The 15,000-nt window shown below is 35.7% G+C and overlaps 1 protein-coding gene and 2 non-coding genes across 5 annotated transcripts; 2 read left to right on the forward strand and 1 right to left on the reverse strand.

Moving 5' to 3' along the window:
- Window positions 1-18: 18 nt before the first annotated feature.
- LOC113104115 (5S ribosomal RNA) lies at window positions 19-137 on the forward strand. Its single transcript, XR_003291882.1, has one exon. It is a non-coding gene; the product is annotated as a 5S ribosomal RNA (ribosomal RNA).
- Window positions 138-647: 510 nt separating this feature from the next.
- Window positions 648-766, forward strand: LOC113104151 (5S ribosomal RNA). The gene has a single exon (XR_003291915.1). It is a non-coding gene; the product is annotated as a 5S ribosomal RNA (ribosomal RNA).
- A 1,889-nt stretch (window positions 767-2,655) lies between these two features.
- Window positions 2,656-10,265, reverse strand: LOC113104113 (uncharacterized). Of its 3 annotated transcripts, XM_026266046.1 has the most exons (8): window positions 10,154-10,265; window positions 8,831-8,985; window positions 8,599-8,741; window positions 7,511-7,591; window positions 6,395-6,515; window positions 6,149-6,318; window positions 3,366-3,576; window positions 2,656-2,934 (listed from the first exon to the last, which is right to left on the reverse strand). In XM_026266046.1, exons 2-8 carry the CDS (start codon window positions 8,979-8,981, stop codon window positions 2,822-2,824), a joined length of 990 nt encoding a protein of 329 aa, XP_026121831.1. In that variant the 5' UTR covers window positions 8,982-8,985; window positions 10,154-10,265; the 3' UTR covers window positions 2,656-2,821. The 3 variants fall into 3 exon arrangements, with proteins under 3 accessions (XP_026121831.1, XP_026121832.1, XP_026121830.1); XM_026266047.1 differs by lacking the exon at window positions 10,154-10,265 and having other exon boundaries at window positions 7,511-7,576; window positions 8,831-10,013; XM_026266045.1 differs by lacking the exon at window positions 10,154-10,265 and having other exon boundaries at window positions 8,831-10,013.
- Between the last annotated feature and the right edge of the window lie 4,735 nt (window positions 10,266-15,000).

The following is a 15,000-nucleotide window of genomic DNA, read 5'->3' on the forward strand; positions in this document are numbered from 1 at the left end:
CTCTTTGCTGCTGTCTTCGCTTACGGCCATACCAACCTGGCTATGCCCGATCTCGTCTGATCTCGGAAGCTAAGCAGGTTTGGGCCTGGTTAGTACTTGGATGGGAGACCGCCTGGGAATACCAGGTGCTGTAAGCTTTTTGGACATTTTTCACTTAGTATATAATAATTTTGCCAAAAAATAGAGTCAATGCCCGATCTCTGAATATTAACAAGTTTGGGCCTGGTTAGTACATGGATGGGAGACTGCCTGGGAATACCAGGTGCTGTAAGCTTTTTGGACATTTTTCACTTAGTATATAATAATTTTGCCAAAAAATAGAGTCAATGCCCGATCTCTGAATCTTAGCAGGTTTAGGTCTGGTTAGCACTTTGATGAGAGACTGCCTGGGAATACCAGGTGCTTTAATCTCTTTGGAAAATTTCACGAATTATATAATAATCTTTCATTTAAAAAAAAAAAAAAAAAAAAAGAGTCAATGCCCGATCTCTGAATCTTAGCAGGTTTAGGTATGGTTAGCACTTTGATGAGAGACTGCCTAGGAATACCAGGTGCTTTAAGCTTTTGGGTTTTCTTTCCTACTTATATAATGTACTGGCGATTAGATTGGCTGGTCTTTAAATAGCCCTCTCTTTGCAGCAGTCTTCGCTTACGGCCATACCAACCTGGCTATGCCTGATCTCGTCTGATCTCGGAAGCTAAGCAGGTTTGGGCCTGGTTAGTACTTGGATGGGAGACCGCCTGGGAATACCATGTGCTGTAAGCTTTTTGGACATTTTTCACTTAGTATATAATAATTTTGCCAAAAAATAGAGTCAATGCCCGATCTCTGAATATTAGCAGGTTTGGGCCTGGTTAGTACATGGATGGGAGACTGCCTGGGAATACCAGGTGCTTTAATCTGTTTGAAAAATTTCACGAATTATATAACAATCTTTCATTAAAAAAATAAAAATAAAAAATAGAATCAATGCCCGATCTCTGAATATTAACAGGTTTGGGCCTGGTTAGTACATGGATGGGAGACTGCCTGGGAATACCAGGTGCTGTAAGCTTTTTGGACATTTTTCACTTAGTATATAATAATTTTGCCAAAAAATAGAGTCAATGCCCGATCTCTGAATATTAACAGGTTTGGGCCTGGTTAGTACATGGATGGGAGACTGCCTGGGAATACCAGGTGCTGTAAGCTTTTTGGACATTTTTCACTTAGTATATAATAATTTTGCCAAAAAATAGAGTCAATGCCCGATCTCTGAATCTTAGCAGGTTTAGGTATGGTTAGCACTTTGATGAGAGACTGCCTAGGAATACCAGGTGCTTTAAGCTTTTGGGTTTTCTTTCCTACTTATATAATGTACTGGCGATTAGATTGGCTGGTCTTTAAATAGCCCTCTCTTTGCTGCTGTCTTCGCTTACGGCCATACCAACCTGAGCGTGTGCTAGGAGAGGGTGGAATTTTGATCTGATTTATTTTTCCCAAGGTTTAAATTGAAATTCATGCAAAAATTGGTGTTTAATTAAGCTCTAAAGTTGTTTTCCTTACCCCTCCTGCAGCAGCTGCTGTTTGTAGGAGGAGTTTTATTCTTTTTTGTTCCTGGAGGTTTTGTTTGTTAATTGAATGGAGCACATGGTGGGAGACATTGGAGTACTACAAACAGATCTGGTATCTAAGAAGAACAGCGGGAATCTAGTCATGATGGAGGACAAGGCGTTTGAAAAGAACTTAACTGTGAGTGTGGAAATTGTTGGAGATGAGAAAATAACAATGATGGAATTACTTAGAGGAATTAATGAAGTCTGTGGTGCTGTGATTGGATGTCGTTTCAAAGGGGACAAAAAGTATGAAATTACAATGAACCACAGTAAAGGAAAGGAAAGACTTATCGATGGTTTTAAAATCAAAAACTGTCAAATTATGGCTAGAGATCTGAGCAATGATGAGCTTGTTGTTTCATTCATGAATCTTCCTGTGTACATCACGGATGAGGAAATTTTGGAGAAACTTAATGGATGGGGTGTCAATGCAACATCCCCAATCAAGAGGAGGAGATGGCCAGGAACAGATATCCCTTGTCAAAAAATCCTAAAGGATTCCAACAGGAAAATTGTACAGGATTCTTAATGGAATTTCTATCATATTTTGGAACCATTCTTACAGGATTCCATTAGGAATTGTCTTATAGGATATTTTTGTCTTGTCCTATTAGATTCTTATTGGATTCCTTTAAGATTCTGTTAGGAATTGTCTTATAGGATATTTCTTGACCTATAAGATTCTTATCGGATTCCTTTAGACAATACATAAATATTCTGTAGGGTAATTTTTACAGGGTTTTAATTGGATTAATTCAGTCCCTATTCATGTCTATATGTGAATTTGTACTTATTGATTTTTATTTTAAATCTTATAATCTTTAAAGTTGTTTTAAGAACCCTAAAGGTGCACTTTTCCACTGTATATTTTACTAACCAATAGGATTTCTGGATTGTATCTTACAGTTTACTTAAACTCACCTTGATGTAGACATTTTTCATTGTTCAACATGTTGCACAACCTGCAGTCACATTATAAACTTTAGATGTGATTTGTGCACACAACATTAGTGCACAAATGGCGCTGATATTGATGAAATAAAAGACAAATAAAACAAATCAATTTTCTATTGTTTTATTTTCATTATTATTTCATTTAATATAGTCTTCTTTCATAAGTTGAATTATATTGAATTTATTACCTTTTTGTTCTCTGTTCAAATGATATTCATTACAGGCTTTCACAAACAAACAATAACTAAAGCAGTAACTGGGAAATACAACATTACACACAATCACTGTTGTGCCGTTTTGCCAACTTGCATTCGTCTGTGCATTTCTGGGAGATGGCCTTCTTAATTACATTTGCTTCAACATTGAATTTATTTTTGATGTAGCCTGTAAGAGAAAAAAATGAACATAATGCAAGTTTAGAAAACATTGCAATTACAGAGGAATGGTTTTAGCCATCTATGTTCACAACAGAACTACTCAACAGACTGAGCCTAAAACTAGTTTTCCTGATTTCTATTACTTTTGATCTATATTCACTGTTTAATAATTTATGTATTCAATACATCTTATATATTAGAATTCCTGTACATGCCATAGCTTGTCATGGATTTAGCCACTATTGTACTGAGGTGACTGGTTTGCAATGTATCCCTGATTGCTAGTACCAGAAAAAAAATAGAGAGCAACAACATACAGTGGTTAAAAAAAAAACCTTTTTTTTGCGTTTGGCTATCTTATACAGTACCTTTTTTTTATCAATATCTTAAAATATGGCAATCCTGCCAACACTTAATTTTCAGAAAATGATTACTTACTAATGATGTCAGACACTTTTTCAGAATCAAGTTGAGGTTTGGCTGCTTTGTTTTTGAATGCATTGGAACATCTTCCTGTGTAGCAGTGTGTTGCGAGAACACCTCTTCCAAACACTGCCATCAAGAGGTCTTTTGTGGCTTTTTTGTGATCAGTCCATTTCACATGGGCAAACTGTTCAGCAGTGATTGACGTGTTGGGGCCAATTCTTACCTGAAAACATTGAAACAATAACAGAATTCTAAGGTGAACTCAGTAATATTTGATGAATAATTTTGATGCAGTGATCGCGTCATTGCAATGCGTTTTCTCTCACAAAATGCTTTCACCACAACTAACAGCAAACACTATTTCAACATCAATACAGTAAGAGCTTCGTTGTGCAGCATAACGGTGTCATTCATTATAACAGCAGTTTGGGCAAAAGTGCAGATATACTCGCGATGTGTGATTGATAGCTCCGAACAAAATAAAGGGAGCTTCTTTAATCGCTCTCTATAGTTTAACCACAATTTAAATAACAGATTTGTTTCATGCTATGCTACTAAGAGAAACAACATGAAGTTGATGGTTTAGTCACTGGCTTGATTCACTGATGCATAAACCGTATTAAACGGTTTAATAATAAATTCTGTGTGAACTTGAATAATTAGCTACACATCAGAAATCACTGATCACAGATCAGGCATCAATGAAAACTGTTACTCACTGTTTGTGGCGGTGCTGTTGAATCGTATAAGTCTGTTTGCAACGGCTGTGCTGACATTGTGACTGAATTACGTGTAAATGTTTGGGCAGGCAAAGCAGAGAAAGGGGAGGTAACCTTTGTCGTCAAAGGGGGAAGAATCCAGATCCCCATTTTCACAAAGGCAGAGCAGGACACCCAGGGCTTGGTTTACACCTATCGAAATGTCTAGGCACTGGGGGACCATAGGCAGGCTAGGGGAACTCATATTAATGTAAAAAAAAAATCATGCTATGTGACCTTTAAAATTGACTCTTCTGTTATTAATTAATGGAAAAAAAACTTTCTTTGAATGAACAAACATATACTTCAGGTCATTGTGTATGTTGTCACTAGAGATGTATCAATCCGATACTCGGGATCGGTTTCGGCTCCGATACTGCCATTTTCTGCGGATCGGTGTTTTGATCAGACAAGACCGATCCAAATCCGATACCGTGTTATTGTTGAGCTACATTTTTGTGCACATATTTCAAGTGTTCTGAAGCTGTTCCATAGTTCAATATGAGGTAAAGATTTATACAAAAGTAATTAAATACAAGTTCACAAACTCTTCTTTCTGCTGAGCTGTCTGTTTGATTGCTGAATGTTGCTCCATTCAGCAATCAAACTGCATTTTGCGTTTGGTTATCTTATACAGTGCAGTTTGTCGATCTAAAATGGTAATTGTGCATTAACAGCTGTCAATTGATGCTGCGTTCTAGGCAGGTATTTGAGCCTGTAAGTCACGACTCACGACTTTGTAGTGTTCCAGTCAAGTCACGCCAAACTAGGGCTGTCACTTTTAGTTTGAAAATCGATTGCATAATCGATCGGACCAACCAAAAAAAGTTTCGAAAATGAAAATAGGGATTCGAGTTTAACCAAATATGTACAGTATTAATTAAAATAATTAAACAATAAAAAATATAGATCTAACAAAACTCACAAACAAGCAGAAAAAGAATTCCGAAAGTGCAGTATGCCTTGCAAAAGCTAGACAGAAAATACCAACAATTTTACGCACCTATAAAACCCAGTGACGTCGAAAGCGACCTGTGCTGTGTTCACACCAAACACGAATAGAGCGTCTGGCGCGAATGATTTTAATGTTAAGTCAATGTAAAGATGTGTTTACACGCGTCTGGAGGTCTCGCGGCGCGGTAGACGCGAATTCGCCTCATTCGCGCATCTAGTTACAGGAGATTCTGAGTTATGAAAAGGACCATTGCAAACTGACAGCGACCGGCTTTTGTGGTGGAAAATTAGCTGTACCTGAGTGTCCCTGGGACATCAGTGCGGTCAAAGCGCGTCTTCTCAACAGCTGGACATATAGTGAATAAAAAACGCTCTGCTCTGGACCCCGAAAAGCTTGATCGGCTTGTTTTCCTGTCCAATACATTTGTAATGGCCCTAGCCTTTAATTATGCCTGCCTAGTGCCGCCTAGCCTAAGTTTCAGTTACGTTCAACAAAAAAAACACATGGCCTGTTCTCAAGTCCATTTAAAGTTTCATTTTTTTGAACAGTTTTTGAAATGGATTGAATCTTTATTTAAAATAATCATGGAGATTTTTAAATTGCCTAAATCATAAATGCAGCCGGGCTGAAGCCTGCAGTGATGTTTTTCTTTTGTTATGGCAGCCGTCCCCTCTGCATATATGTTTTTTCGAGAATGTTGCACTCCTGTTGCTGTTTATTATGCTGCACGAAACTTCATGCCAATAAATAAGAAATATTGCTGACTTGTGCGTTTCCAGTGCTCTCTTTACGTTCGTCCATTATTTGGCATTGAAAAATGAAACTTTTTTTCTTAGACATGGAAAATCGTTTTTACAATCGATTCAACGAACACTTATGTCTTAAAAATCGAAAATGATTTTTTCACAAAAGTGACAGCCCTACGCCAAACTGCCAGAGCACAAGAAATAGCTAGATGAAAACAAACCAGCATGGCAGACCATAAGGGGCTTATGCTCATTTACAATCATTTCTATCGCCAATGGTGCTTATGCCTTGCTTATGTGATTAATTTATACAGTGAACAGATGTAGTGTAAATACCTTTTTGCCGTTACCATTACTTCTAGACTCCTTTATATTAAGAGTCTGAAGAGAGGAACTCGAGGCTGGTATGACTGCAGAAGACTCTGAACTGCAGGGAATCAAATCTGAAGTGGGTCCAGGGGGGGTTCCCAGTGTTGGGATTGGCGCAGTCATTAATGGAGTGCATCCTAGAACAAAATAACTTTTTATAGCATTTGATTTGAAGCAATCATTTACCCAGATTAAAAACTTTACACAGGTTACCATTTTTTAAAAGTGTCAGAGTTTCCAAAAGAGCACTCTTGATTTCTGCAAGTTCTGCAAGTATCTGAACATTAAATTCACTGTCATTGTTTCTAGATGTTACTGCCTCCCTGTTTGATTCCTAGAAAGATAAAATAGTTGTTAGAACAATTTGTATGTAGTTATTAAAGGGGTAATTCACTGAAAAATGAAAATGTGATGAAAATGTACTCACCCTCAGGCCATCAAAGATTGATTGAGTTTTTAACAGATTTGGAGAAATTTAGCATTACATCACTTCGATTCTTGTATTATTCTTACCAACATACATACAGCTTTACACTTTACAAGACATTAATTGATGGCCTGGAAATGGATTATTTGTGAATGTGATGTTTTTATCAGCTGTTTGGACTCTCCTTCTGACGGAACCCATTTACTACATAGAATCGGTGAGAATTGGTGAGCAAGTCATGTAATGCTAAATTTCCCCCAAACTGTTCTGATAAAGAAACAATCTCATGTACATCTTGGATGGCCTGAGGGTGAGTACAATTTCAGGAAATGTTCATTTTTGGGTGTAATATTCAATAAAAAATAAATGAAATGTTAATCCTTGCTTTTAATAAATATAAAACAATTAAAGAGTTAATTCTAGCAGAATTCCAGACAAAATAATACATTTAAATTTCAAAATACAGTTACAATTACAATTGCAATACAATTAGAGGGTGTAACAATACCGGCACACAAAAAAATTGATGGCTCAGTCCATACCTCGATTTTGAAGTCATGCTTCGGTAGAGCAGGAGAAGAAAACTAAACAGAATTGCTTCTCTTTTTTAACAGTAGTTTACTGAACAAATTGTGTCTCTGTCTTTAAAATAATTCATATGTAGATCCAATGGGCCAGGGCTAGGCTGGGCAAGTTCGGTACGCCACGAGAGTCTCGTGGTTCATACCGTTGGTGGTGTATCATAGTTTTTCAGTTTGGTTTGAATATTATTACACCCCTAGTAACAATATACAGTTTACCATAGGCCTAATGCACATTTTAATTATAAGTATCTACAATTTGAAGCAAGAGATAAAGACTAAAAACATCACATATATGTCACTTTGTAGAAATAATCTTACTTTTTCTTGATTATACTGCTGTAGAAAAGATCTGGCTCTTATCCTGTTTATGTTCTTTGCAGCAACCTGTTTGTTGACAGACTGTAGAGAATTATAAAATTACAAATATAATCTTCAAATTATCTGCAAGTAGCAATCATCTGGGTAATGTACTGTATAGGGATGCATCGATACGATACTCAGGATCCATATCGGCTCCGATACTGGCATTTTCTGACAAAATCACTGCTATACAAATATATAGTCTAATCTGTTTGTTTTGCATGTTTCTCTGTGAATGAGCAGCATTGTCATGTACTAAATACACAAGTATGCGCCAGCGTGGCTAAAAGTGCCAGGTTTAACAGTGCCTGCTGTCTCACTATCTGAGGACGTGAACACAAACACTGAGAGCCTCACTGAGAGAACAATTAATAATAATTTCAGACTTTTATTTGAGAAACCCCTGTCAAAAACAAATACACTGACACTCAAAGCTCTTCAATACAACCCATCCAAATAAAAGTTTGCTTTTTAACTTGAAGAAATTGACAGAAATTACGATTGTACTATAATGTAGCCTACTTCTTAAATAATTATGAGAATAATTTACATAAACATTAAGGAATATAATTTTTGTCCCTCATTTTAATTTTGTAAATCTCTGTTTTGCAGCCCTTTGCAAAAAAATAAAAGAATACAGGTCTTTAAACATCAATTAGATTGTTTAATTTGTATGCATTTTCATTACCACCATTTTTTATAGTATATTTATATTAAGTAATATAAGTACAGAATCCAGAAAAATTAAGTCAAACCAGAATTTATGAATTTGTATGAATTATTAATGATAAATATAAGTTATTAAACTAATAAATAATCAATGGTAAATTTTTATTGTTTTTGAGTAATGACATTTTAATAAACACATGCTTTCAAACATTTGCTCAACCCCCCATCCAAAAACAAATTGTTTTAAATGTTTAATACATATACTGTGAAACCGTATAACCATGGTATTTTCTCAGACGGTTATCATACTATGAAAATCTCATTCCATTACAACCCTAGTCTGAAATTACCACCACATACAAAAAATCCTAAATTACCTCATATTCCTCACTGCTGGAGCTCTCCGACAGTATTCGGCTGTATTTTTTGCGCTGCCCTCTCCCCAATTGTTCTCCATTTCCTTCAGGCCCCGTCCTGTTGATGACCGTATTTAGCTGCTTCAGCATTGCAGATCTAGTTCCTTAAATTATAAATAGTAATAATTATCAAAGTTTGCATCAATTTTTTCACAGAACTTATATATTAATACAAACACATAAAATTACTTACCAATGTTTAAAATTTTTGCAGGGCTTGACTCATCTTCGTATGAAACGTCACATATACAACCAATTTCACAGCGGCCATGTATCATTTTATTGGTTGGAAGCACATCCCATTTTGGGGGATCTTCGATCCATTGTATCAGCATGAACCTCATTTTTCTAAATAGGATTTTTTTTTTTAAATCTTAAATTCTTCAGCATCAATATTCTGTCAATCAGATAGTTGAGATGTTGGCAAATAAAAACATGTTTATTATAATAGTATATGGTTTCATTGAGGACAAGACTGTGATGCAAATTCAGGCCGTGATATCTCACACTCATCCAGGCCACACAGAAAAATAGGGGCCAAAACAGCTTGACACTGTAGCAGTACTCTTAAAAGGACATATTTCTACCTTTTAAACCCTAACAGGGACAAGTCTAACTATTAAGGATAAAAAAATTATCAAATATGTCCTTTTAAGGATATTGCTCCAGGGACAAGTTGTTGAACCCCAAAAAAAATTCTGAAACCACAAGTCCATGGAAAATAATTAAATGTTCTCTCTTTCACTGCACCATTGCTTCCCTTTTCTTAATTTTCCCGCAAACCCCAATTTTTGGTGGGGGGGGGGTCATAGAAATTCTTACTTTTATTTAGCAAGGATGCTTTAAATTGATCCAAAGTGAAGATAAAGACATTTATAATGTTACAAAATATTTATATTTCAGATAAATGCTGTTCTTCTGAAGTTTCTATTAAGTAACCCTGTTTAATAAAACGTAACAAAAATAATAATAGACTGGTAATAATAATAATAATAAAAAACGGCCTTGGTGCTTGCAGGTCTGAACGTTATGACAGCCTGTTGCTTGCTTTCTCTAGGCAGAGATATGCTCAAAAGCAAAGAACACAAGTTGTTATCTTCTCATTTATATTCAAGCGATAAGCCCAGTGAACTGAGGTTTATGGTAGATTTAGAACAGTGCAGGGGCTTTTCCCTCCAAAATGATGTTCAAAACTGTTACTAAGCAACCAGCGCGTAAGACGGAGCGTTAGGCCTTAACTGACAGCCACTGACGATCGTCTATTTCGATATTATTGCAAAAATAACATTTAAGAAATTAGTATACAGTTTCTACTTATGGTTTAAGTAGCTGACGAAGGTAACCCGTTAAATAATATCATAATATATGTATTTTTTTTTCTATAGCGACCTAAGACTAACCAGATGTTTACGTAAGTTAGGCCACTTAACAAAAACATTTTACACAGGCTTACGCTTAAATATTTCTATATTGTGTGAAATACTGACATGAATTAAGTAGTAAATATGTCACTTACAATTTTCTGTCAGTGCTCCCTCCGGTTTCAAGCTCCTGTCGTCTCCTCCTGTCGTCCGACCGTGGCAGTTTGTGCAGGAAATGCGCATGCGCAATTAAATGTTCACGCCTACCAAGTGAGTTGTGGGCGGTGTTTTATATATATATATATATATATATATATATATATATATATATATATATATATATATATATATATATATATATATATATATATATATATATTCTTTTTATATTAATTTTTTTTATAATTTTGATTTGAGAAAGGTTCTGAAATTATTATTATGCAGGAAGATACATTCATATTTGATCTTTGCACAACAGTGACCACATGATTCAGCTAAACCAGAAGATATCCCTACAGTGAAATGAATGCACGACAAAGAGGTCCTTACAAAAGGTAGCCTATTTTTACAGCTTGAAGTTAAGCAATAAAAATAATACATTTAAAAAAAAAAATATTTCGAATAATAATGAGTACATTTAATAAATCCAAACTCTTTTTTTATATTTATGGATATTGTAAGTCTTATACAATATTGTTATTGATATGATTATTTGTTTTTGTTGTGAAAAAAAAAGTTTTTAAACCCTCTAGCATTGTTCATTTACTCTAGTCACGCTTGTATTGTTTGCAGATCGGAGAGAAAAAAATATAATTTTTAAAAAAAATATATGATTTTTTTTCTCTCATATTTCTATATATATGTCTAGTGTGACTAGAGTAAATGAACAATGCTAGAGGGTGTATATATATATATATATATATATATGTATGTATATATATGTATGTATAAACTCTCACCCTCTTTATATAAACATGGAGAAAAAAAATCCAATGAATTGAGGCATATTGGTGCCATCTGGTGAAAAGAAAATCATCTAAATTACAAGAAGCCTACTTATTTATTTGTTTATTTATTTGTTTAGAAATGTTCATATGCAGTGTCAGTTTTTACATAATGATTACAGTTAAAACATTTTGTAATAATTATAACATCAAAATTCAAAATGTAACAAAAATGAACAGGAATGCTTGATCAGAACTTGATTTATGTGGCTGATGATCTGATTTCTGAACCCACTGAATCAGAGCCAGTTGCATTTAGTCAGTGTGTTTACAGTCGGTGTTTAAAATCTATGTGTATTTAAAAATGCTTAAGTCAAAGGAAACTTTTAGTGTGTTGAGTTAAATCTTAGAATGTTTCAGCAAATGTTTTCCTAGTTTAAGTTGAGTGTTCCGGGTCAATTTAGAGTAAACAGTCTTAATCCTTTGCACACTTGATGTTTCAGAGTTCAGCCCCTTTAATAGCGGTGTGATTTTTCCCAAATGGATGATTCTTATACTTTAGGAAATGCCACAAAAGTTACCAAACTGTGTACCAATTTGATGAAGTAAAAAGTGTAAAACTTTCTAAAACACAAAAATAACTAAACAGCTTCAGAGGGTTAAAGAAATGTTATGACTTTACCATATTACTTGAAAGCACTGTCACATGTTAAAATAGAACTTGATTACATTACTAGGTTTTTGGATCCAGAATCGAGTTGTCCTCTTCCAAAGACAAGTCAATGGCGAAGAAACAACACTCCTCATCACAGCTGGGAAGATGTTACCCATCAGAATGACTCCCTTGCAGACAGTGAGGAAAACGAGGAATTTTATGATTCTGTTGATGAAATGGACCATGTCGAATATGAGTGAAGTGACACTCAGGGAGAGGTAGAATCTGCTATGGATGACACTGCTGACACAAACTGTGATTCTAATTCACAATTTGAAAAATTTGGGACACCTCTTTACACAGGATCAGAGATAACAATTGAACAGGCTGTACTTCTAATTTTGTCCTTTTCACTGAGGCACAGTTTAACAGCAAGTACTGTGGAAGACCTTTTAAAGCTCTTGAATATCTTTCTCCCGAGTAGCAACACATTGCCACAGTCTCTCCACCTCTTCCGAAAACTATTCCATGATCCATCTGAGTCTCTAAATGTTCACCTTTTCTGCAAAGTTTGCCGGTCACATCTTTCAAAGAACAACATGCACTGTCCAGAGTGCAATGAGATAAATGACCAACAAAAGAATCTTGCAGAAGGCAATTTTTATATAAGTCTCTCTATTGAGGACCAGCTAAGGGACATTCTTCAAAAAGAAGAGTGTGTATTTCAGCCAGAAGAAAATGGAACAAATGATGTGAGAAAGGGTGAAATGTATCAAATGCTCCCTAATTTCACAGCTAATGACATATCACTACTATGGAACTGTGATGGCATTCCAATGTTTAAGTCTTCACCTTTCTCATTGTGGCCAATCAGATGTGTAATCAATGAACTCCACCCAAATGTTCGTTTCAAAAACATAATACTCGCAGGTGTCTGGTTTGGGCGTGGTAAACCTGAAATGTCCACCTATCTTAAGCAATTTGTGGATGACATTCTAAAAGTTAATTCACAAGGTCTGGAATGGAAGCACCCACATACGGAAAAAATTGTGGTGTCTAAGGTTTTTCCTATCATATGCTCATGTGATGCAGTAGCCCGATGTGTTCTTCAAGGTATACATCAGTTCAATGGTGCATATGGATGTGGCCATTGCTTAAATGAAGGAAAAACAGTGCCAAAGGGAAAAGGATATGCCAGAGTCTATCCACCTACTGAGACAAAAAAAAGAACCCATGCCCATGTTATTGAATGTGGGCAGATGGCCACTGAGAATGATGTTGACCATGTTTATGGTGTGAAGACAGTATCACCATTAGTCCTCCTGAATCCCTCGACTGGTTTTGACATTGTGGACAGCTTTCCAACTGACTACATGCACTGTGTTCTCTTGGGAGTGACCAAGCAATTCTTGGACTTGTGGTTCAATAGCAAGTACCATGACAGCCCTTGGTACATTGGTACATCACATAAGCATGTGGATCAAAGGCTGCTTACCATCAAACCTCCATCTGATATACCAAGAGTACCACGGACTGTGAAAGTAGCACAAAGGTGGAAGGCTGCAGAATGCCGAAGCTGGCTATTGTTCTACAGTGGACCTGTTCTGTACAAGATTCTTCCAACCAAATTTTTGAAACATTGGCTACTTCTAGTCTCTGCTATTTTTTGCTTTCTTAAAGACACAATCACAGAAAGTGACTTGGCAGCCGGAACATCCAAGATAACAAAGTTTGTGCAGGAGATACCAATGACATATGGCTTGTGCCAAATGTCCTTCAATGTCCATCAACTCACACACTTGCCCTTCTCTGTGAAGATGTTTGGACCTCTTTGGTGTACATCTGCATTTTCATTTGAGGGCCACAACCAAAAACTGAAGAGGTTGTGTCATGGAACAAATTACATCCCATCTCAAATTGCACGCCAGTTTAACATACTTCAGTCAATTCCTCAAATACTGAAACAAACTATGACTAACGCTGATGTCTCAAGTAGAGTGGACAAACTTGTCAATGACTGGCTAGGTGTTTATCCTCTTGTTGCTAAGGCACAGAAGCTGGAAGGTCTCGTTTTGTTGGGATGTTCTCGACAAAAAGTCCTAAATCACAAGGACAAGTTCTTAATGCTCCCAGTCTGTGATCTATCTGACAAAGATGAGTACTCGGCAGAGATATATAACAGAGCCATTGTAAATGGACAACTGTTAACTACAGAGAAATATGGAAAGGAGTACAAACACAACAGTTTTACTGTTCAACTAAGAAATGGTTGCATTGGAAAGATTGAATCAATTGTAAATATTATTCATGATCACAAAAACAATCCACTGATCCAAGTTCAGCTTTTACAAACTGCACCTGCTGGTTTTGTGCCTGAAGGATCTCCTTCCCATATAAAAGAAGTGGTGCCAACTGCAACAGTCATGATTGTGAAACCTCTGGAAGTTGTCCGCAAGGTTGTGCACATAAGCTTCAAAAAAACATGCTATGTTGCATTACAACCAAACAACATAGAGCTTGACTGATATACAGTATAGGCCTAGCAAAGAGCTCAGCTGATGTTTGGATATTTTTTATGGCACTTTAGCTGCATAGTGTAACTGCAACTGCAAATTTCTTTTAAATTGCATTTATATTCAATATGGATCTGTACAAATGTATATAATTTCTAAAGTGAGATGATTCAAAGAGCTCAGCTGATGTTTGGATATTTTTATGTTACCTTAACTGCATAGTGTTACTGCAACTGCAAATTTCTTTTAAATTGTATTTATATTCTATATGGATCTGTATAAATGTATATAATTTCTAAAGTGAGATGATTAAAATTATAATAATGTAAAAATGGTTACTTTATTGCAATTTATTGTTACCTAGAAAAACACCACAACTTATGCAAACATTTTATTGTCAGCATAGCATATCCCAGCTTTAGATAAAAAATAAACTGTGTCACGATGTGGTGTGAGAGAGAAGCACAAGGAAGAAGATAAATAGCAAGTCTTTAATAATCCACATCGAGGTAATTCACAACAAGAAGGTAGAAACACACTTATACATCAACGAGACTGGACAACGAAACACTAAACAGAATTTAATTTATAATACGAACGTTAATGAACATAATGACACAATTAACAGGAGACAGAAACTAGATCACACAAGGAACATGGGGAACAAAAACAGTTCTAGGGTGTGGCAGTATGATCAATTGTGTTAAATTTTACAATACAGATTTAGATGTTTACAGCATGATCTCTCTGTGCCTCTCTCTCTCTTTCTCTCTCTATCTCACACACACACAGACACACAATGTTACTCTAAAAAGGTTACTCTAAAAAGTAATTCACTAAATAATTAATATAATTAAAAAAATATCACAGGACAAAGTAAAATTAAAATT

This window comes from Carassius auratus, unplaced genomic scaffold (assembly GCF_003368295.1).
Source record: "Carassius auratus strain Wakin unplaced genomic scaffold, ASM336829v1 scaf_tig00217928, whole genome shotgun sequence".
Classification (NCBI taxonomy): Eukaryota; Metazoa; Chordata; class Actinopteri; order Cypriniformes; family Cyprinidae; genus Carassius; species Carassius auratus.

What these genes read in the sequence shown, in the direction of transcription:
- LOC113104113 (XM_026266046.1), bottom strand. Translation starts at nt 8,981, where the DNA reads ATGAGGTTCATGCTGATACAATGGATCGAAGATCCCCCAAAATGGGAT. An exon ending in TGCAAAAATTTTAAACATTG is followed by an intron (nt 8,742 to 8,830) that starts GTAAGTAATTTT and finishes TTATAATTTAAG; the next exon opens with GAACTAGATCTGCAATGCTG. An exon ending in AAAAGTGTCTGACATCATTA is followed by an intron (nt 2,935 to 3,365) that starts GTAAGTAATCAT and finishes TTTCTCTTACAG; the next exon opens with GCTACATCAAAAATAAATTC.